We start from the raw sequence: 24,809 nt of genomic DNA on the forward strand, positions 1-24,809 counted from the left end.
CGTTGCCGGGCCCGAAGGCGGGGCGTCGGAAACTTTTTTCAGCGGTTTGACCGGGCCCGAGGGCGGGGTCGTTACCGCACGGGGTCGGTTTTTCAGTAAGGGGACGTCCTCACTCACGGTTTGTAGCTCGATGAGTTCTTCAGCCTCCGACTGGTCCCCTTCCGACCCCGACTGGTCCTCTTCTTCCTCGATTTGTTCGTCTCCGAACAGCTCCGGGATCGCTTCTGCCTGCATTCTGGAAACCTCGTGTCTTCGAGCTCGACGATTTCTAATCGTTAGCTTGGAGGAGAATGCTGCGCAGGCTTCGCCGTCCCTGGATTCGTGTTCAGGCGATAGACAGAGGTTGCACACCTCGTGTAGGTCCTTGTGTGGGAACTTAGCACCACACGTTGGACATTTTTTGAATGGAGTCCTTTCCATGGACTCCGGGCTTGACTGAGTCGAGAAAGGCCTCCTTTTCTTCGACGTAGTTCCAAGTTTTTATCTTCTATTTTGAATTTGTAACGCGTCGGAATGGAAATGAACGCGTTCGAATAACAATACCGTCGAATTGGAAAGGGAATACGCGCCGAAAATCACTTTCTTGCGAAGTTGATCTGGAGCGTCTCGATCTTCATCCGAACCCGATGGCGGAAAAAAACAATCTAAGGATGGAGCCGATGCCCATGCGCACTACCAACAAGGGAGGAGTCACCAAGAGACAAAAGACTCTCCAAGAGAAAAACAAAGTGCAATCATCCGAGCCCAACACCAGATGGCGATCTATTCATAATGTACCATCTGCAGCCCATATGCCTCGAACATTGTGTTGTTACGATAATTCCTTTTGATAAGATTATGCAAATACAACCCATGAAGACCACCTACTTTTGTGCACCAATAGAGTTGACAGCTTATTTTGTTGCATGTAGAGATGAAACAGTGAATGACTTTAGATGATTTAGAAGGAATGCAGGGACAAAGTTCATAAAACATGAAAATAAAAGCAAAAATAATAATATAATAAACAAACGTAGGAGAATCCCATCAACAACAGACACAGGAACAGATAAAGAGAAAGAAAGCATAAGATACATAGAGGGAGTGTGGGATGGAAGAGGTCCATACAGTTAGTCACAATGTTGATTTGTGGCCATGCAATTTTGAGCTATTGACAGGCTGTTTAATTTTTTTTTTTTGCCTAATAGGGCATGTGATTAAATGTACTACTTTTACTTTACAGCTGAACTAACAATTTATCAGAAACTTCTGCTTAACATAAGTCTTCCCGAGTCCCCCATAACAAAGAGTAGAATACATAGTAGTGTGAAGAACAAGTTACTTACCTTCAATAAAGCTCAGTTGGATACACCATCTAAACCAGAGATTCATCACATTGTGAATCTAGCCAGGCACCAGGATGGATCCAGAAACGTTCAGCAATAGCTCCTGCATGTCAGCAGGTGGCAAAATCAGTCTCTGTCACATCTCTGTTCCATCTCCAAACAGGACAACAGAGTTTTAAGCAGTTGCCACCTTTGCTAGATAACTGAAGTTAAGTGTGCCTTGGTGAAAGAAATATCGAGCAACGTCAGATTCAACTTGACTCCCTTTTATTATGTGCATCATACTTATCTAACCCCGACAAAACAAAGTGGAATCTACCCACTAAGAATGGGTAATTGTCAAAGTTGCTGGATAGACTGGCCCCCTGTATACACCTAGCACAGTCTTATGTTGAAATTTTGACTTAGTGGTTGGAGGTACTGCTAACAATAAGAATAAATGGAGCGACCGGGATCACGATGGAGCAATCTCCAATACAATGTCTTTATATTGGCATTATACCAAAACTGAAATCAAAGAAAATGTGATAATAAATGTATGCACCCTGCGCTCATACAGGCGAAAAGATGTATAGTTTGGTTAAGGACTAGAAAGTCCTACCATAACTCTATGGGTGATGAACACGATAGAGTTCTGCCGCTATAGTATCAGAAGGCCTGACTACGTGAGCAGACACAAAAAAAAGCATTTGAGGAGGAGTGGGGGTTTTTGAGTTAGATGGTAGAGCCAGGCTCTCAGGCACAGAACTCGGATGATAGTATCAAGAGTTCAATGACTGAAAGTATGGCAGGCCGAGGAGAGATAATTTGACTAAAAAAGGGGGGGGCGATACACCACAAAAGAGGAAAGTACATGATAGTGCAACACTGCTTGGATTGCAAGGTTGGCAATCCAGCCACTAAGGAAGATCCTCCAAAAATATAGATAGAAGTTGGAGTCTCAACTGTGTGTGGTTTCTGGAGATCTACCGAGGCCTGGATACTAAAGATGATTTGAAGTTTGGGCCTGGGACCCCTGTGGTATCCCTGTATTTGGAATTGGAAATTAAACTACAGTTGACATTATGGCGCTCTGTCCTGTCTTGTATTGGGTCCATAGACTAGAACAATATCTCAGATCCATACTGGAGGTGGCATTTTTTGATGAAGCTCCTGCAAATAGATGTTGCACGCAATAAACCACCCTTTTAAATGTAGTGCTCTTCTTTTCTATTGTAATGGTTTTGAGTAACCAGGCAAATAAAATTCATTCATTCACCCTCATGGAACTGGAATTCAGTCAACTTTGGGGCAATCACGCTTTTATCAAGGTCGATATAATTAGGTAAGGCTATTTCATTTATAAAGAAAACATTATTTTTGATAAGTACCTATATTGTATTTTACCCGCGTACAAACTAGGAATCCTCCCAAGTAGATATGTTAATATCAAACCATGGCCTCTGTGACTATAATGTGTGGTGATGGGGAGTGGGGAAGGGTCGGTATTCAGTTCTTCATTTCATGCTCTATTCTACAAAATTGCTGGCTGCTCAGAAAATGTGTTTTTCACAGATATGTACGAGGCACTTTGTTTTCATTATATTTCCCCATTTTCCAAATGCTATGCGCTCTGTGTATTCCTGTGAGTACTCACAATCCATAAAAAACATACATTTCTGGTACTCTCATGTCCGGTAATTCAGCAAAACCATTTAGGGTAAAGCCCAGGGAGAGGCATGTTCTGGTGTGAGGGAGAGTGGAGGGAATTACCATGTTTTGGAACAAAAGTTTTAAAATCTGAGAATCCTCATGGTCACCATGTTCTACCAGTAAGCCTGTCAGGGCGAGGGAAGCCTGGCACCCAATGATAGAAACCTTAGAATATGCAGTTATGGAAAATATATGGTTGTTGTAGGTTGCCAAAAAGCCAAGGCGTCAAACTAGTGAATAAATAACAGGAACCCTAAACAAGCGTTTTGCTTTCAGTTGTTTTCCAAATGTCACTAATGCTAAGCACCCAGTTTGTCACCTGCAGCCACCCGGAGCCCACAGAATACACAGGCATGACTGATGCAACCACATTCAGTGGACCTAGAAGAACACAGATGGGGTCAAGGATTGACAGTGACATATTCCTCGACAAGGAAGACTGAAGGGAACTATCACTTTGAAAGCAATTGCAAAAGAATTGGCAAACTCTATTCTTAAATTTGTTTTTTTTACCTTCCAGACAGTCAATGCAGCGAGGTCTGGATTGCACTAATCGATTCCTTAGGCAATGCAGATTTAGGAAATATATAGCTTTTATACTTTCCATTTGATTCGGAGTTTGGCATCTGTCATCAAATGAACTGTGCACCGAAAAGAGTGCTTTTGTAAAAATTTCATGATATGTGCTAATTTTACATAACTGATTAATAGACTAAATTCCCAGGAAAACCCAAATATAGTCAGTGTTTCAGGACTCAGGCCACTCTCAGTTTGAGAAACGCAGCAAAAATATTAAGTAAATTAGTTTAAAAGGCACCGAGAATTTGCTCGATTCTGATTTTTTCGGTGTCGAGTGAGTCTTCGACGTCGAAGCATGTTTCGGTTTCGACATGGAATGTTTCGATGCCGAGCTTTCCTTTGTATGAAGCTTCGGTGTCGATGTCGATGTCGACCGTTTCTCGGATCCGACATGGTGGGAGGCCGAGAGTTTCTGTTTCGGTTTCGTTGCCGGGCCCGAAGGCGGGGCGTTGGAAACTTTCTTCGGTGGTCTGACCGGGCTCGAAGGAGGGGTCGGTACCACACGGGGTCGGTTTTTTGGTAAGGAGATGTCGTCACTCACGGTTTGTTGAACGTCGATTTCCTCGACATCAGACTCGTCCACTTCCGACCCGACTCGTCTTCATGTTCCTCTTCTTCTTCGAGGTGCTGGTCCTCGAACAGCTTTGGGATTGCCTCCGACTGCATTCTCGAAACCTCGTATCTTCGAGCTCGACGGTTTCTAATCGTCGACTTGGGAGGAGAATGCTGCGCAGGCTTCGCAGTCCCTGGATTCGTGTTCAGGTGATAGGCAGAGATTGCACACCTCGTGTAGGTCCTTTTGTGGGAACTTAGCACCACACGTTGGACATCTCTTAAATTGAGTCCTTTACATGGACTCCGGGCTGGACTACGTCGAGAAAGGCCTCCCGGTCTCGTCGACGTAAAAGAAAATGTTTATTGTTGGAGTCGAAACGCGTCGGAATGGAAATGAAATCTCGTTCGATAACAATACCGTCAAATTGGAAAGGGAATACGTGCCGAAATATCACTTCTTCTCGAAGTCGATCTGGAGCACCTCGATCCTCATCCGAACCCGATGGCGGAAAAAAACTATATAAGGATGGAGCCGATGCCCATGTGCACTAGCACCCAAAGGAGGAGTCACCAGTCTACAAAAGACTCTCCAAGAGAAAAACAAGTGCAATCATCCGAGCCCAACACCAGATGGCGATCTATTCATAATGTACCAACTGCAGCCAATATGCCTCGAACATTAGTTTAAAAATGAAAATAAATTCATATTTATTATTAAACCTTCCGGCTCTAAGAAGATATTAATGAGGGTTTGCTGCTATACAAGTTTCTGAATATGCAAAAAAAAAAAAAAAACCAGCATGTATGGATGGGTGCACAAAGATATCAAAGTGATCGGAGTTGTTTAAACAACCTAAACCAGACTTTCTGAAAAAATCTCTGGTCAGAAGTGAGCTAACATCCAGCAGTGAAAGGGTCAAGAAAACCTCTGCAACATGTTTCAAATAAAAGGATATACAATTCTGCATCAGGATTTTTACATTTATTTTTACAGAGTTTTATATAGCGCAAACTTGACCCGAATCGGGTATCAGAGCGCTTTACATAGCAGCAGTTGCATTACATGAGGACACATTAATTTTTACTGAGGCACGGGGAGATTAATTGATTTGCCCAGAATCACAGAATGTTTAGCTCTATTGCCAAGAGTTGAACCCAGTTCCCCAGATTCGAGGTCGACCGCCATAGCCGTTAAGCCAACTCCTCTCCCCAAATACATTTGAAACTTAATGACAATGGAATACAAACCTTGCATGCTAAGCTGGATGGCTCTTCGCAAATCTGCTTCTTCATCTTCCATGTCAATTTCCTGACGACTCAGGGCAAGGGCCTTTTGCAGATTCTCCTCGTCTTCATCTAGTGCATTAGTTTCACTATAGGGTGGACAGGTTTCTGTTGCTTGGTCCAGGTCAGTCATCTGTAGCCTGTGAACACAGCAGAAATTCTACTGGTCAATATTCTAGAACGTCACAAAATCAAACAAAAGCTACAGAAAATCTCAAGATATCGACCCATGCACTCCATTGCATTTAATATATTCATTTTCATTCGTGAAGGATGCTATTAGACCTGGGCTGTCCAAAGGTGGTCCAGTATGGCAGGCCTGGTGAAAAAAATGTGGATGTTTCTGAACTAAACAGAAAGAACATTTAATTTTCAATTTTATTCACAGAATACAAGGGTTTTATTCAAGTTAAAAGGATTTTTCTTTAAATACATAAATTCTTATCACAGTATTTGTAAAGATGATATTTCAAAGAAACCTCCACATAAGCATTTGCTATGCCCTTAATTGTATTGAAGTATGATGTTAGTCCTATCATCCTACAATCTCTACAATATAAAGATGTGCACAATATAAGGGAGCTTAGATTGCAATAAACAAGTCCAGTGGCAGATCTAATATAGAGAGAAGGAAAACGGCCTCATGAACGCTGGCAGTTAACTAGATCATGCAGAAACAAGCCGAGGAGTCACAAGTGACCACAACGCAAAAGGTATATTCACATATTAAGCCAAATACAAAACTCTCTACTGTGCAGAACCTGTCTCAGTGGTCGAAATAAAGTCCTATCTCAAAGGGGCCTCTTAAAAGCAATTGATAAACTAGCTTAGAGGAATTAATCACTAGAAAAGAGGTTTTAAATACAATATCGGCCATACACTCTAACAAGGTCGCAGGAGCAGATGGTCTCGCCAATCGGTTTTACAAACATTTTGCACCCGAACTGATACCCCACTCGGTAATGCAATTCAATTCTGTCAGGACCTTCATTTTTACTCCAGCTTACTTTAACATTGTTCATATAAACTACCTTTCCCAGCAACCCATCGAAAAGGTACTACAAAAGTTTAAAATCAACCAGTAGTCTCTTGGCCCTCAAAACGAGCGTCCGCTTGTCTGACTTCCTCTTTTTTCCAGCTCCAGCAGGCAAATGATTTTTTAGGTCTAGCCTGGCGATAGCAGCGCATGTGCTGTTCTCGCCATTCGAGTGCCTTTTGCAATCAATTCTCCCAAAGGCTTACATGCACGCGTCTGCATGGACAAAGATGGCTGCTCTCGCCATTTGTCCAAAGCACACAGCATGCGCACGTCCGTACGGACTGTGGACAGTCCGACACCATCTTGTGAAGCTATCACTGTCATGGCAACAAATGCAGCTTGCCAGCGTTCGCTGTACCACCTAGAGACAATTGTCACCTGGCGCGAGCGTGCACCGTTACTGCCAGCTCTTTAAATCACCCTCTTCTTATGGGCGTGGAGCTCAGACTATTCTACTGCATCTGCGCAATTTTTACACAAATGAAGTCAGTTTCCAAGTGCCCGTGCACCGAGCGCGGTACCCGCACCCCAGACTCGCACTCCCCGTTCACAAGGGTAACCCGCCTCCGCTCTGCAGACTGGTGCGGGCGGTTACCTGGGTGCGTGGTTCTGTCTGATCGCTTCGGAGCAGCTCCCTGGGCTCCTCCGTACTTCCTCGGCCAGCGCAGCTCTCGTAGCAGATGAGGTCCCTGGTTGGTAGGCAACGTTTCGCGATGGAGCAAATTCCAGCGCAGTTCTTCCTTAACGTCAGCGGGGAAGTAACCACAGTGCCTAGAGGCTCCCAGGCCGGCGGCGGTGACTATTCCACATAAAGCGCCACTCTCTCCTTTCAGGAACCGGGCCAGTGGCGGAGATATTAACCCCTAATGCTTAGTCTTGGGAGGTGCCCTGGAAGGCACTCTTGCTCACCGAGACCGCCCGGCAGGGATCCGCGATGGGGGCATGGCGGACAGCACCACCTCCTGCTTGGTCACGCCTTACCACCTCGCCAAACTACATCAAAGGTGATGGCGGTCTTAGGAGAAATGTGCTCACATTTGTCAATAGCTGGATAGAAGTGTTGCAGAAGGTCAGGTTCCCTGCAGAGAAGCCCCGCTTGTTATTCCACCTACTTCTGGCCAGTGACTTCCTCTGACAGATTGCCTTTTAAACAGCCTTCCTATGAGAATGCGGTTCATTATGTACCATTCAGAGCCTTTAATTACATGCGGTGCACAGAGCAGCCCACTAGAGGGTGAACGGAGGAGATAGATAGGCCTCCCTGTGCTCCGCAGATGATGCACTCACTATCGGCAACCTTTCAATGCGTTTGCATTGCCACTCAGAGCATGTGCTTTGTTCTTTTGAACCACCACCCAGAACGCCTGGAAACCAGAACCCCTGCGGGGTCAGTATTGTACATATAAATTGAAGCAGCACGCCACCGAATGGAACCGGGTCGGTCCCGGACAACTGTGCTGATCAAATAAACAAGCTCTAACCACTGCTGCTCGGGAAAGGCCAAGGCGCTTGATGTTAACCCTTAAAACAAGCATTGGCATAGCCAATAGGTTTCGCCTTTGGGACCTTATAAGTGTTTAGTTATCCAGCACAATATCCTTGGTGCAACAACATCAAGTGTTGCATGGCTAAACAATTATAAGGTCCAAAAGGCCAGACCTATTGGCTATGCCAATGCTTGTTTTGAGTGAGTGGCTTGTGCAGGTATGCCACTGTGAGGTAGAGATGCTGCGAGTGCTTTTACAGGAGCCCCAGTGACATTGCGCCTCTTCAAAATATATCTTGGGTCTGGTGTAATACTTCTAGCCCCTATTCCAGTCTTCTCGCACCCAATGCATCCTTAAATGTCCCATGTACAGCCGGGGTTGACACTCCTATTACCCCTGCCCTCCAGTGACACTTTACCCGTAGGGGTGGTTGGGGTGGTGGAGGCGGTGGAGGAGGTGGTGGTGGAGGTGGTGGAGGTGGTGGACGTGGTGGAGGTGGTGGTGGTGGACGTGGTGGTGGTGGTGGACGTGGTGGTGGTGGTGGACGTGGTGGTGGTGGTGGACGTGGTGGTGGTGGTGGTGGACGTGGTGGTGGTGGACGTGGTGGTGGTGGTGGTGGTGGACGTGGTGGTGGTGGTGGACGTGGTGGTGGTGGTGGACGTGGTGGTGGTGGTGGACGTGGTCGTGGTGGTGGAGGTGGTGGAGGTGGTGGATGAGGTGGATGTGGTGGAGGAGGTGGTGGTGGAGGTGGTGGACGTGGTGGTGGTGGTGGAGGTGGTGGTGGTGGTGGACTTGGTGGTGGACGTGGTGGTGGTGGTGGTGGACGTGGTGGTGGACGTGGTGGTGGACGTAGTGGTGGTGGTGGACGTAGTGGTGGTGGTGGACATAGTGGTGGTGGTGGACATAGTGGTAGTGGTGGACATAGTGGTGGTGGTGGACATAGTGGTGGTGGTGGACATAGTGGTGGTGGTGGACATAGTGGTGGTGGTGGACATAGTGGTGGTGGTGGACATAGTGGTGGTGGTGGACATAGTGGTGGTGGACATAGTGGTGGTGGTGGACATAGTGGTGGTGGTGGACATAGTGGTGGTGGTGGACATAGTGGTGGTGGTGGACATAGTGGTGGTGGTGGACATGGTGGTGGACATAGTGATGGACGTGGTGGTGGTGGTGGAGGGCATGCAGGTGGACTTGGTGGTGGACGTGGTGGTGGTGGATGCTGTGGTGGGCGTGGAGGTGGGCCTGGTGGTGGACGCGGTGGTGGTGGACATGGTGGTGGACATGGTGGTGGACATGGTGATGGTGGTGGACGACGTGGTGGTAGGTGGACGTGGTGGTGGACGTGGTGGTAGACGTGGTCGAGGTGGTGGTAGACGTGGTGGTAGGTGGAAGTGGTGGTAGGTGGAAGTGGTGGTAGGTGGACGTGGTGGATGTGGACGTGGTGGATGTGGAGGTGGTGGAAGTGGTGGATGTGGTAGTAGATGTGGTGGACGTGGTGGTGGACAAGGTGGTGGACATGGTGGTGGACGTGGTGGTGGACGTGGTGGTGGACGTGGTGGTGGACGTGGTGGTGGACGTGGTGGTGGACGTGGTGGTGGACGTGGTGGTGGACGTGGTGGTGGACGTGGTGGTGGACGTGGTGGTGGTGGTGGATGTGGACGTGGTGGTGGAGGAGGAGGACGTTGTGGTGGAGGACGTGGTGGTGGAGGTCGTGGTGGTGGAGGTCGTGGTGGTGGAGGTCATGGTGGTGGAGGTAATGGTGGTGGAGGTCATGGTGGTGGAGGTCATGGTGGTGGTGGAGGTCATGGTGGTGGTGGAGGTCATGGTGGTGGTGGAGGTCATGGTGGTGGTGGAGGTCATGGTGGTGGTGGAGGTCATGGTGGTGGTGGAGGTCATGGTGGTGGTGGAGGTCATGGTGGTGGTGGAGGTCATGGTGGTGGTGGACGTGGTGGTGGTGGACGTGGTGGTGGTGGACGTGGTGGTGGTGGACGTGGTGGTGGTGGACGTGGTGGTGGTGGACGTGGTGGTAGATGTGGTGGTGGACGTGGTGGTGATGGTGGACGTGGTGTTGGATGTGGTGGATGTGGTGGTGGACTTGGTGGTGGACGTTTTGGTGGATGTGGTGGTGGATGTGGTGGTGGATGTGGTGGTGGATGTGGTAGCAGTGGACGTGGACATGGGGGTGGACATGGGGGTGGACGTGGTGGTGGTGGTTGACGTGGTGGTGGTGGTGGACGCCCATTGGGTAGGAGGGTGCTTGCAGAATGCGGAAGGAGAGGAGGATCTCGAAGGGGGCACTTGGGAGAGCAGAAAGAGGCTGAATATTAGAAACAACAATCAGTCTCTGCATGCTAACAGGGACCAGACACGCACAGCGTTTACTTTTGCTTAAACATGTGCATGTTTTGCATTGGGTTCTTTTGCCACTCATGCACATTAGCCGTTTCCCTTGGGGGAGCGAGCAGCGGCGCCATCTGTTTTGAAAGCGCAATCAAGATAATTAAAAACAGATGGCGTCGCTGCTCGGTCACGCAAGGGAAACGCAAAAAGTGCACGAGTTGCAGTACAAACAAATAGAAAACATGCATGCATATAGGCAAAAGTCCTGAGCGATGGCTAAAGGTCCCCCTAAGCAGCGCTTGTGTGCTGCGTGGGCGAGACCCAAAAATCTATATAGGGTGTATTATTAGCCCCTGAGTTTGTCCCATTGTGCATTATGTAGCGCGCCCATATTCACTGGCTTGTTCCAGTACCATATTTGCAGCCCCAATCAGTGCTGCTTAAATATAAAGGCATTTACGGAATGCAGACAAGAATGGAGGGTGAATACTTGGAAGAAGAGTCAATATTGGTATTCCCTCATGACAATTTTGGCAAGGCAGTAGATGCCTCAATTCATCAGGTTGTAGCATCAGTGATCGTGCCATCAGAGAGGCACCTGGCTCTAATGGCCTATTCCTGCCCTGTCCCCCTGAATATATCTCTAGATACACCTCAGAGGTTTCCTCACAGCACCTACATAACTACAAAACGCCGTGCACGCAGGGGTTGATCTGAGCACATTTGAATAATTCAAGAAGCCATTCTGGTCTTGATGTAACCCAGGGGAGCTACTGGGCCCACTTTAGATGAGCTGGCTTTTGTCCCTTCTTCCCTAGATGGAGATGACTCCCATGAGGGTTCAAAAAATGAGGCAAGCCCTTGAAGACCACGGCGCTAATCTACTAGCATGCCCCCAGCACCTCACTTGATGAAAATTAGGTAAGTTAGATCCTGATGATTTCATTCACCCTCGGTCTGCAGAGTGGTCCCCTTCCCCCAAATTGGGCCAAATAAATGGCAAACTACCTCTGCAAACTCCTTGAGAAGGAGGAGCAAGCCCATCTCCGGGCTGATGTCCACAGCCCTCCCTGGCAGGAAAAGTGGCTCCCACACCAGATATAGATACCAGAATGGCCACGTTTTAGCGAAAGACTTTCGCGACCCTAAGAAGGGCATAGAAGCTCTTGGAGATCGAGCCAGGACAAGCTCCTTGATGTAGGTAGGCCCCTGAAAAAAAATCTGGACCTGGAGTAAGAGGTAAAACCATCAGGGAATACAGGCTCGCATGAAGTCCTCTCAGGATGGGTGAAACACGCAGTAATATTTCTAGGGAACGCCAACTGCACTTTGTCCTGGAGAGGCAGCGTTCTCTCCTGATCAAAGTTGACTCCTAGCAGGGTGACTGGCATTCCACAGAAACGGGGTCAGTGTCCCCAGGGGGATTAATTGGGGAACAAAAGGGGGTGGTGATGGACGGAACATCTGAACCAATCAAACACTCACACCCAGTCAATAGATCTGGGTTTCATCCATCACCGTTCTTTAGCCCACGCTGCCACCCCAGTTCAGCCATGGCCATATGCAAATCAGTCTGACCCTGTTCCTCATGGGAACCGTCCAAAAGGGGGTGGTGATGGACACAGCATCTGAATCAATCAAACACTCACACCCAGTCAACAGATCTGGGTTTAATCCATCACCGTTCTTTAGCCCACTCTGCCACCCCAGTGCAGACATGGCCATATGCAAATCAGTCTGACCCTGTGCCTCATGGGTACCGTCCAAAAGGGGGTGGTGATGGACGGAGCATCTGAATCAATCAAACACTCACAACCAGTCAAAAGATCTGGGTTTAATCCATCACCGTTCTTTAGCCCACTCTGCCACCCCAGTTCAGACATGGCTATATGCAAATCAGTCTGACCATGTGCCTCATGGGAACCGTCCAGCTCGAGCTGCCAAGCCATGCCTTCATTGGACCGGAAACAAGCTACTGAGGACCGGTTTCTGGCATTACAGCCGTCTTCAGCCCGGCTTGCTTGAATCCAGTGGCAAAGTGAGCAAGGGACTCACGTCTGAGCATACCCTGTCAACTTATGGCGAACAAAGCGGTACAAAAGGGGGTGGTTATGGACTGGGCATCTGAACCAATCAAACACTCACACCCAGTCAACAGATCTGGGTTTAATCCATCATCGTTCTTTAGCCCACTCTGCCACCCCAGTGCCGACATAGCCATATGCAAATCAGTCTGACCTTGTGCCTCATGGGAACCGTCCAGCCCGAACTGCCAAGCCATGCCTTCCCTGGACCGGAAACAAGCTACCGAGGACCGGTTTCTGGCATTACAGCCGTCTTCAGCCCGGCTTGTTTGAATCCAGTGGCAAAGTGAGCAAGGGACTCACGTCTGAGCATACCCTACCAACTTATGGCGAACTAAGCAGTACAAAAGGGGGTGGGGATGGACTGAGCATCTGAACCAATCAAACACTCACACCAGTCAACAGATCTGGGTTTAATCCATCACCGTTCTTTAGCCCACTCTGCCACCCCAGTGCAGACATGGCCATATGCAAATCAGTCTGACCCTGTGCCTCATGGGAACCGTCCAGCCCGAACTGCCAAGCCATGCCTTCCCTGGACCGGAAACAAGCTACCGAGGACCGGTTTCTGGCATTACAGCCGTCTTCAGCCCGGCTTGCTTGAATCCAGTGGCAAAGTGAGCAAGGGACTCACGTTTGAGCATACCCTACCAACTTATGGCGAACTAAGCGGTACAAAAGGGGGTGGTGATGGACGGAGCATCTGAACCAATCAAACACTCACACCCAGTCAACAGATCTGGGTTTAATCCATCACCGTTCTTTAGCCCACTCTGCCATCCAAGTGCAGATATGGCCATATGCAAATCAGACTGACCCTGTGCCTCATGGGAACCGTCCAAAAGGGGGTGGTGATGGACGCTTTGTTCGCCCTAAGTTGGCAGGGTATGCTCAGACGCGAGTCCCTTGCTCACTTGGCCACTGGATTCAAGATAGCCTGGCTGATGAGGATTATGAATCCGAAACCGGTCCCAGGATGCTTGTTTTCGGTCCAGGGAAGACATGGCTTGGCAGTTCGGTCTGAACTGTTCACATGAGGCACAGGGTCAGACTGATTTGCATATGGCTATGTCTGAACTGGGGTGGCTGAGTGAGCTAAAGAATGGTGATGGATTAAACCCAGATCAGTTGACTGGGGGTGAGTGTTTGATTGGCTCAAACGCTCCGTCTATCAATCCTCTTTTGTATCGCTTTGTTCACCCTAAGTTGGCAGGGTATGCTCAGACGCGAGTCCCTTGCTCACTTGGCCACTGGATTCAAGATAGCCTGGCTGATGAGGATAATGAACCCGAAACCGGTCCCAGGATGCTTGTTTCCGGTCCAGGGAAGACATGACTTAGTAGTTCAGGCTTGACTGTTACCATGAGGCACAGGGTCAGACTGATTTGCATATGGCCATTTCTGAACTGGTGTGGCTGAGTGAGCTAAAGAATGGTGATGGATTAAACCCAGATCAGTTGACTGGGGGTGAGTGTTTGATTGGCTCCAACGCTCCGTCCATCATCCCCTTTTGTATCGGATTATTTGGGGAACCTTTTTCAAAGGAGTTAAGAAAGTTTGTTTTCAGATTCACGTCCCTTGACAAAGAAACAAACTTCCATAAAGAAAATCTTTCACACCTGAATTTTTGTAGAGACCTACTGTGGCAGGGGGAACTTGGCCAGCCGCTTCTCCTCATATGGCCCATAAGGCCAAGGCTATCGTAGGAACCAATGGCAGGACCAGTCCCATTACTGGGGATTCTTCTCCTTGAAAAGAGGCCAGAGAGATTGAAGTGCAAGGGCTCCTCAAAAGGAGAATTCCGAAGGAGAATTCCACTAAGACCAATCAGTTGAGTTATGGCAGGAGAACTGGTGCAAAAACTAGGTGAGAATAGGAGGTGTGCCCCCCTTCGCCAACTCCACCCCTCAGGTGCTGGAGGCGAAGTGAAGCACATTTTTCAGTGAAAATCATCTTGAAGATGGTGGAACTTATCCAATCAGGGCTAGGACTATGCCCCCCTCCCACAGGAGGGTGGCATAATAGAACATAGACAGCCCAGGCAAGAACCCCATTGGTCCCTACCGGTCCTCTGTAACGCCCCTAAATCTAGTATTTAGGTGGCACCCCAGACCCTTAAATCAGACTCCCGATGACCTATGAAGTCTGGCCACCAAAGAGCCACAACAGCAAGAAAGAAGGATCTTTGCACCAGCTCTGCCAGCCTGTCTGCTGCCTTTCACCCTTGCTACAAAAGATGACTCGTCATGCAGGCCCAGCACCCTCCAAAACCCTTGGAGAACTGCCTGCCTGTCTTCTATATGGATCAAGAAACTCCTGTGAACGGCCGGCCTGCCCAAGCAGAAACCAACCTTAAAACTGAAGAGCTCTGATGAACTGCAAAACAGCCTCCGGACCCACCTCTGCACCAGATGCCCACGGCATGACTCCAAGTGGTCCACCAGTCATGCAAAGGTTCCCCAGCAATTATGAGCCAGAATCCACCGCGGGCTGATCCCTTGCCGGACTCTACCTCGAGGCCTGCAGCCTCAATCCGAAGACTCTTCCTGACCGCAACCTTCTCAGTAAGCTGTTCTAGAGGCAAAAGGACACTCCTGCACCCAAAGCCCCTGGGCCTTGGGGAGCCTGACCAACGGCGTCCCTATGTTCCCTAGCATCAGAACTTACCTGGGCAGCTGTGGGATTTCTTTGTTCAGCCTCCTGGCCCAAGCCTGAAGTCTTTCTCCAAAACCGATTTCCCCTATTGATTTGCATCGGGCGCCTGATGATGTATTGGCCCTCTGCATCCGGCCACCCCTGTGCCGCTGGTGGTGCTCTCTTGGTACTAATTTGAACTTTGCCTGGTGTTGACCTGAAACCCCGAAGACTGAATTTGTAAGTTGTGTACTTACCTTCAAAACTTCTTTTTTGTTTTCCTTCTATAGGTTAACATTGCTAAACTGAAAAACTGCAGTGTGTCCACTTGTCAAACTGAAAAGTTTTTTTATCGGAAGAAATACTTACCTTTTAACATACATCTTGGTTGGTAAATAAATCTTGAAAGAAACTTATTTTTGTAAGATTGGTGTGGATCTCCTTTTTAAGTCGTGTGTTATTTACTAGTCACTCTGTGTATAACAAATGCCTTACACTCATCTGTGTTAGGCCTAAGGCTGCTCGACCGAACTATCACAAACAGAGCACTTTGGGTTAGCATTGATCCCTCCACACTTCTGGGGGAATGTCTGGACTCTTTACACAATATAACCAGTTATTGGTATATCACATAAAGAGCCAGCTTCCTACAAGGTGAAGATCCCTTGGGGTCAGACATTGTCCAGGTCATGAATTTCTTTAACTTCTTGGCAACGAAAGGCTTGGCCTATACAACAGTGAATACACTTAGGTCAGCTATTTCAGCAGCACACATCCCGATACAAAGTTATCAGGTAGGTGAGCATCCACCGGTATGCAAATTTATGAGGTGTATTTATCTTACGTCCCCCCTAAAGCCCAGATACTCCTCAAATATGGGATGTCAAATTACTCAATCTTTTCAGATCTTGTCAAAGATGGATTATGTTACTTACCCTGTAAGCATCTGTTCTTGGCATGTAGTGCTTTAGATTCACATGCTTTGCATACTCCTGCCACCTATTGTTTGGTCCAGATGTATAACAGTTGTTTTTCTTCAAAGAAGGTCTTTCGAGTCACAAGGTAAGGGGACTCCGCCTCTTGGTAATAGTGTGCATGGGCATCAACTCCATTGTTAGTTTGTTTTCCCGCAGGAGGGTGAGAACGGAGTATAAGTAAGTATTAATAAAGAGATGTCCATGCATATGAAACTGTAGATAAGATCTGCAATGACCATAGGTGTCAGGGGAGGAGGGTGGGCACATGTGAATCTAAAGCACTACATGCAAGAACAAATGCTTACAAGGTAAGTAACAATCTGTTCGAGGCGTGTGTGGCTGTAGCTCAGTGTCCTCCAAAAGGGGTGGCTAACCAGTGGACATTGCATTGGTTTGCAAAAGCATATGAGCATAGCCTGTCCTATATTAGCTTGTTAGCATGCTAGAACAAACACACAATAGTGCATGGTGAAAGTGTGTGTTGTAGACCATGTAGATGCTTTACAAATGTCAGCTATGGGGACGTTGCCCAAAAAAGCCATAGATGCCCCTGTTTTGTAAGTAGAGTGTGCTCTACGGGGTATAGGCAAAGTTAGTTTAGGTTCGATATGGCATGTCTGACAACATTTAACAAGCCATCTAGAAATGCCTGATTTAGAAATGGCCTTTCCATTATGAGGGGGAGCAAAAGCCAAAGAGCTGTTTAGTGAAAGTATTTTGTTCTATTAATATAATACATTAATGTTCTTTTGACATTATGTATGAAGAGTTCTTTCTGTCACCGAATCTGGTTGAGGGAAGAAAACAGGTAGTTCAACTGATTGGTTAATGTGGAAAGGGGACACTACCTTTGGAAGGAATTTTGTTACATACGCAGAACGACCATATCCCTATGTAGGTGGAAAAAAGGTGCTTCTAAAGTTAGTGCCTGAAGCTCACTGACACGTCTTAGTGAAGTGATGGCAATTAAGAAAGCAAACTTCCAAGATAGAAATTGCAGGGGGCAATTGCGGAAGAGTTAAAAGGGTGGACTCATAAGTCTTGTGAGAACAATAATGAGATTCCAAGCAGGTGCAGGTGAGCCTCTGGGTAGTATTACTCTTTTAAGGCCTTCCATGAAATCTTCACTGCCTGGCACCTTGAACAAGGATAAGTGTTGCCTGTTTTGTCGATAGGCAGCCACTGCTGCAAAATGTAAACATATGGAAGTATAAGCAAGTCCAGAGCGCAGTAAATACAATAGGTAACAAATAATGTTTTGTACATATGCATTGAGTGGATCAAAATGTTGGTTACAACAGTCAAAAACAAATTCTTTTCATTTGGCTGCATAACAAGCTCTAGTGGTAGGCTTATGTGCTTTTTTAGGAATGGTCATACTTTCTGGTGGCAGATTTGGTTACCCAAATTCTAAGACTTCAGAAGCCAAATCGCAAGGTTTAGCTCCTTTGGGTTTGGATGTCTGATTTTGCCATGTTTCCGAGTGAGAAGATCCGGACTGAGGTGAAGCTTCTTTTGTGGAACTACTAAGAGTTTGGGTAGTGCTTTAAACCAAAGATGACAAGCCCATGTGGGAGCCACCAGAATGAGAATGAGGATGAGAGACACTTGCCTGAGCCTCCGAACCAAAAACGGAAGAAGGGGGCGAAAGAGGAGAAGTAAAAGCATAGGCAAATATCCCTGACCAACTCATACAAAGTGCATTGCATTTGGATAAGGGGTGTGGAAATCTAGAGGCAAAGTTTGGGCATTTTGCTTTCTCTGCGGTCGCAAAGAGGTCTATTTTTGGAACCCCCCACTTGTGGAAATAGGGGAGGAGAAATTGGGGGTGGAGTTCCCACATCCTGCTTAGGAAGTCGACCATATTGTTGTTCTTACCTGAAGATGTACCGCTAACAGATGGATTTTGCGATATATTGCACAGCGCCAAATGGTCTGAGAGAGGCGTGACAACTGTAGACAATGTGTCGTCCACACCCCCACCCACATCCACATCCTTTTTGTATATAGTACATGGCAGTCATATCGTCCGTTCGGACTAACGCAACCTTGCTGGACGACGACAGACTAGGAAGACGCCGGCCGGCGGCCCTCTTGCTCTCCTGCTCCCGTTCCGTTCCACGCTCTAAGGGTGCCCCGATTATCTGCAGCATTCCCGCAGCTTCTGCTTGCTTCTGCCTGCTTCTGCCCGCGCCTGCCCGCCCCTTGCCCTCATTAGCGGTCGGCAAGGGGGCTGTGGCCTTGGCCGTGGGCAGCAGTATTCTAGTGCTGGCGGCAAGGCGGTATAGGCTGCTGTGTCTTCATGTTTTGCCGGACGCTGCAGCCAGAGTCGGAGAGAGAGCGAGGAGAGAGAGAGAGCGAAGGTGTGCGGGCTCCAAAAACGCTGCCGCATCCAAGGGACGAGGAGAGCCAGAGAGCCACAGATGGGGCTGGTGCGGTTTCCCATTTGGCCAACTTGCATGTCGCACCTGAAAAGAATCTCCACGCTGAGGTATCCCGACTACCTGGGAGCCGTGAAGTCTGTATAGTGCGGTAGGAACCGTTGATCAGGAATTACTGATCTTTTATTGATCACTGCCAATTGACAAGCACGCCCGAAGCTGCGGGGGGACAATTACAACGCGGCAGGGGCAGGAGCTGAGAGTCCGCCCATCGCGGCAGGGCCCGCGAGTCGCTTTTGTTTCCAGCACGGTGACAAAACATTTGCTGCCTGCCTGCCTGATTGTGTAATGCGGCAGGAGTAGCTGAGAATTTGCTTATCATTTGCCATTTGCCATCTTGTCCCCACTTGCCAAGCACGCCCGGGGCATTTACAACGCAGCAGAACAGGAGTCGCAAGACCTTACCCTTTGAGGCGAGTCAATTTTTCAGCACGGTGTGGCAAAGACTTTTGTATAACGTGGCAAGAGCCGAAGAACAATTACAGAGGCCAAGAGTCATTTTTCATCACAGAAGGAGAATAAATCTTACAGAGAACACAGGTGAGGCTTGTAACAAATCCCAGATACCCCCAGCCGAGCCGAGCCTATATCATTGCCACCGCACTAGCACCTGGGCCCGCTCCAGAGCCAGTCCTCCGCCAGTCCCCCGTGACAGAAATTGCTCCGGCTTCTATGCCCTGGACTAGCAGCATAGAAGGGAGATATCTCAGGACTTTCAATAAAGGTAGGTGGAGGCTATTAAAGAGTTGAATAGTTAAAGTCAACTACGAGACAGAGTGTACTGATTTCTTCACCTCCATTCCTACTAACAGTCCCATTCCTTAAAGTAGCCCAGAACCAGAAAGAAAACTTTATTTGTAATGCCATTAAGGTGTTTGCTCTCAAACGTAAAAGCGAAAACAGCAGCAGGCTCAGAAAGTTGTTATCCGAGCCAGAGGAGCCCCCTTAAGCTCCATAAAACTATTTGTCGTAAGAGAAACAGGGATCACCTTTCTCATCTGAAAACGTATCCATCGGTGATGTCAATGTTTACAAAAGGAGTAAGGAAATCCAAGCGAGGGAAGGGGCTAAAGGCGTAAAAAAAGGAGGTTTTGGAAGATGAAATGATGGACACCCATGTAACAGCAGAGAACGGGGAGGACAGTCAGTTCACTAATTTGGAAGTTAAGGTATCTCTTTACCCTGCAGTAATTATTCAACAGAATAATACTGGTGGAAAATCAGTACAGCCTCCAGGTGAAATTGATGCTTTGCAAATAGGAAGGCAGGGTAGCAATCTGGAAATGGGAACTGATCTGTCGGTGGGCGAAGTAGAAGGCCCCCAGAGAATAACTTAATAAGAAAAGGACTCACCCCATTATCTCCATTGGCAGGTTTGGTATCCCTCTTTGATAACTCAAGAAGTATGAATAGATTGGAACCTGGGTTCTTGCCGACCAAATTGAGTGAACTGTCATTAAAAGTGCAACATCGGAGAGAACGTAGCTGCAGCTCTGGTCTGGTAAAAATTGAGGATTATACTCTACCGGTCATTGCTAAGCAAATGGAAAGGAATGAAGAACTAACGGCACAGCTGAAAAAGGCTGGTGCCTTGGAGATGGATCCAGAATTGTCTCCGGTTTTAACAGCTGCTCCACCACATTTGCCTACTTTGTACCGTAGTACACCAACTAGTTTATCCCATGCTGCTGATTTATTAGAACATTCTGTTGAAAAGATATCAGGACTATCATTGGATAAGGGGGTAGAGAACATTATGAATTCTATTGAGAATGTACGGATGGGGGGGGGGGGGGGACTCTGGAGATTTTTTATACATTAGAGAGAATCCTCTCCGCAATTTTATCTCTGTTAGAAAAAAAGTACAATAAATACTGATCATATATTGGAAGTCCTCTCGCCTATACTGGTAAGGGTTCAAGAACTGAAACAGATCAAGCAAGCTATAAAGAACTTGGAAAAGGCTCCTGGAGTACCCAGCCATATATGTCAAATATATAATAGGATGCCAAAAAGTGGTACTAAATTTGTGGACGTGGAAATGAAAGAAATGAATGTGGGAACTGAAAGTGTCTCGTGTATAGGTAGCCCAATTATAAGTTCACCCCCAATTAAACTACATGAGAGCGAACAGCTTACCAGACGAGGGAAAAAATTAAAATTAACCACAAAAGTATTCCCAGTGCCTCACCCATTAGGAGTTTACTCTATTTTTATAAAGGTAGCTCAAATAACCCAAGTCTACAGTTAAGTGAAGAATTAGCTAACACCTTAGATAGTGTACCCTTAGGGGAAGTCCCAGTTGGGAGTGAAGGTAGCTTTAGAAGTGGTCGTAGAGGGAAGAAGAAGATTAGGAATTGACGTTTCCCTAAACGAAAACAGAAAAATTTAGGGTTTCTTCCAGTAGGCGGGGAAGTAAATAGTACAAAATCTCCTCCTAGTAGAAAGGACACAGGGACTTTGGGGCAATTTATATTGAATACAGGTCAAAAGAGTGGGCAAGAAAATGATAATCCGTCAATCTGTTCAAATCCGGTGCTGATTGCCCCACCGTGTCAAGAGGGCCAGGATGAAAGTGGGATAAACAAGCAGAGACCCAATATCAATATTTAGAAATGTAATGGATAATTTAGGTGAACCTGTAATAGATCAACACATAGCTTCAAGGGGTGCCACACTATATCCCTGTGGGCAGGATATTTTCCCAGCGTAGTCTGAGTCCAGCCAGGGGACAGTTGGGGTGGGGAACGCAATTACAGTTTTTAACAGTAAAGGGGGTGAGCTAGAGAGAGATTTGGTCTTAGGGCAGCCTGGTATTAAACCAATAAGGAATACCGGACCAGGAGTCGAGCAAGTGAGCAGGACCTTAATCTTTGTCTCCCTGTTTGAAACTGATCCAATGTTATTGAATAAAAGTGCCCTCCCTTCAGATATTAACCGAAATAGAGGATTTGGGGTTAATAACTAGTAAAGATATTGAGTCGGTCTATTTAGACTGGAGGGGCGCTCCCCCAAGTACTAGAGCTACATTTTCATCAGGGGTAGTGTCAGCACTGGTTATAGCTAATGCAGACTGTTTTAGGAAAAGAGGTATAGATGTGATCCCTAGCGTACCCCTTTGCAGAGTTCCATCAGAAAGTTTTGGAACGATTCATCAGATGCAAGGGTATGGATTCTCTAATAATAGGGGTGTAAATATCCCCATAAATTTTAAAAGATATAGAAATAACGGTAGGAAGAAACCTGGGTGATAGAGAAATTAATATTTTAGCACCTGAAGTCCGATAGCCCCCCAGTGCTAATGGGGAGGATGAGGTAGCAAAGTGGAGTTGGGTTGCAGATACACTGAATGGGTCAAAAACATCTATTACAAAGCCCATAGTGCGGGGGTAGCCAATTGGGAAACATCATATCTTGGAATGTGGCGAGGGTAGGAAAATCGAGTCATAAGCTTAAATCATTAGTAGAATTAGACCCCAAGATAATCTGCCTCCAGGAAACGTGGTTGGGGGAAGAGTTTTAGTTTGAGAATTTCTATGTGTACTGCAGTACAGCAAAAAAATCTGTAAAAGGGCACGCAAGTGGAGGTTTAGCTATTTTACTTAGCTGTGACATAGTATGCGATCCTGTAATCTATAAGCATCCATCGAAATGCTGTATTGGAGCAAAGCTGAGGATAAGCGAAGATAATGGGGCACTTGATTTTTCTTTTATTGGTAAATGTCTATATCCGCCCCAGGAGAGCGTCAACTGTACTGCTCGACTCTATTTGCACTTTAGTGCAAAGATTAGCTAACAATGAAGAATTCTCACGTATAATGATGGTTGGTGACTTTAATGCCAAATTATGCAATAGTGCAGTCATGTCTTTTTCCAATCCGGAACTGGAGGAGGTATGGGCTATCCCAGATTCTGTACAGCCGGTCCAATTAAAGTCGGATAAATGAGGCCTATTACTTTTGCAAAACCTTAGAAGTTTAGACCTTGTAATATTAAAATGGTAGATTCCCGGAGGACACCCCCACAGCTTATACCTTTCATGGGCAATATGGTCACTCTTTAATCGATTATATGGCGGTTTCCTTTCAATTATTTGATGCATGTTTATAGTCCAAGGTATCTGCCACAAATTTGAGTGACCATAATATTTAAGTTGCAAATATGGCCATAAAAATTGAGACGCCAGAACTTTGGAATCAGAGGAATGGAAATGTCTCTTATAATCGAAATAATGGGCGTACCTGCTGGTCAAATAATTTGCTCCCAAATTTTAAGAGGGTTTTTGAGACTACTGCTTTTAATCCCAGTCCAGAATCACCGGTTCAGAGGTTCGAGAGTCTTGGCTGTAATTAAAACTTTTGGAAGAAATAAGCAAGTTATTAGTGCCATTCAATTAGTAATAATACCATGGGAAATTAAAAAACTGAATTGGGAAATTAATGGTTTAATTAGAGACCAATTTAGGGAGCCCACGACACAAAGGCAGAAAGAAATAAGTAGGTTAAAACAGGTACGGAAAAGGAAAATAGCATCGGATCGAAGGAGAGCTGAAGACGAAAAATGGGTTAGACTTCGAGAGGTGGCTCTTTCTGGGGATACTAGGAAGTATTGGGCACTGATCGCAAAATTTTGTGATGGGAGAGAGAAGTCAAAAACAATTTTAATCCCAGAAGCAGATTGGTCCATATACATATCCCAGCTCTATGCCTTAAACCCCATAGTTGAACAGATCAAAGAGGTTACTTCCATTCCAACTACGGGGGGTGATTATGGTGCACCAACACGCATGGAGATTGTAGGTTACATCAAAGGGGCAAGATCCTCTAGTGCAATGGGCCCAGATGATGTACCAGTAGCCATAATAAAATAGGATTGTGAAGAATGGGCAACATTTTTGCATCCGTTGTTTGACCATTGTTATACCTATGGGGATATTCCACAATCCTGGAAGGGAAGTATGTTAGTTCCATTATATAAGAAGGGTCCAAAAACGTACCCGGCCAGTTTTAGACCGATTTTGCTCCTGGACGCAACAGGGAAACTGTTTGCAAAGAGTATTCTCACTCATCTTCAAAAACGGGCGTTAGGAAATACATGTATCCTGTTGTAACAAACAGGATTCCATAAGAATAGTGGCACACAGGATATTATTTCTATTTTGCAAACTTTAACTGAAAAATATCCAGTAAGTCGGGGTGTGCCGTAATACTCGGCTTTTATAGATTTCCCCACAGCATTCGATAGGGTAGATCAGGGAAAGCTGTGGAGGAAATTGGTCGCTATGGGGATACCAGGAAATCTTTTAAGATTAATAATTGCTCTCCACTCTTATACCTAGACTAAGGTTTTATTGGGGGGAACACAAGGTCTCTCTCGAAGAAAATAGTAACCTATAACGAGTTGAAGCAGGGGTGCCTTTTGGCCCCTTTACTCTTTTCCATTAATGATCTGCCGAGAAGAGTGGGGCTTAGTAAGGGGAAGCCCCCTAAATTAGGAAATTTAAAGTTGAGCTGTCTGTTATATGCAGATGATGCGATAATAATGGATTTAACTCCAATTCGGTTGCAAAGACGACTTGCTGAGTTAATTAGGTACCCAGAAGAGTATTATTTAAAAATTATTATTTTAAAAAGCAAAGTTATGATTTTTAGTTATCAAGGTTGTACGGTCAGAAAAAATTTGAATTGGTTTCTGGGAAAAGAAAAATTGGAAGTAGTAAAATTTTATCCATACTTAGGAAAAATATTTACAAATAGGTGCTCAGCTAATAGACATATGGATCATTGCAAAGGTAAAGCGATTTCACAAGCCTTTTTAATTAATCGCCTGTACACACACTGTGAGAAAAGACATTTCTCACACATTATTTCAGTTTATAAAATAAAAATTCCACCAACCCTGAGCTATGCCAGTGAAACAATAGTCGCGCAAGAGTGGGCCAAATTCAAGAAAGTGGAAGGAAAAATCTGTCGCCAAATATGTCATTTGAATTGCACGGCACCGATTGCAGCGCTTCGGCTCAAATTTGGTCTCCTGTCTACATAGGTGCTATCAATGGCCGCGTGCTTAAGATGGTGTAATGTACTGATAAATAGCCCTGAGAATTTGCTACGGGTAGAGCTGTACAGAGAAATTTGTAAATATGCAGGAAAAAAGTGCTATTTTTAGGAATAATTTAAAAGCATTATCAATGTTTGGCTTAGTGGTTCTTTGCAAAACGGCCCTGAAGAGTATAATTAAGGAAACAATATACGTGGTTTCTAGTGAAAGAGATATTAAAATGTGCTCAGAGAACAGAAATATTGATTGTATTGCGGGGAGTAGTATCGTCAAAAATCCCCAACCTTATGTCTTATGGACTCTAACATGGAG

The 24,809-nt window shown here is 46.4% G+C and overlaps 1 protein-coding gene across 2 annotated transcripts in view; it reads right to left on the minus strand.

The window, feature by feature from the left end:
• Positions 1 to 24,809, minus strand: part of ATXN3 (ataxin 3) — a 357,787-nt gene that overhangs the window by 76,141 nt on the left and 256,837 nt on the right. For both annotated transcript variants that reach the window (XM_086937684.1, XM_086937683.1), the window contains exon 8: positions 5,400 to 5,575. In XM_086937684.1, the coding sequence (XP_086793810.1) occupies positions 5,400 to 5,575 (176 nt within the window). The remainder of the gene's footprint in view (positions 1 to 5,399; positions 5,576 to 24,809) is intronic.

Source organism: Lissotriton vulgaris, chromosome 9, assembly GCF_964263255.1.
Source record: "Lissotriton vulgaris chromosome 9, aLisVul1.2, whole genome shotgun sequence".
Lineage (NCBI taxonomy): Eukaryota > Metazoa > Chordata > Amphibia > Caudata > Salamandridae > Lissotriton > Lissotriton vulgaris.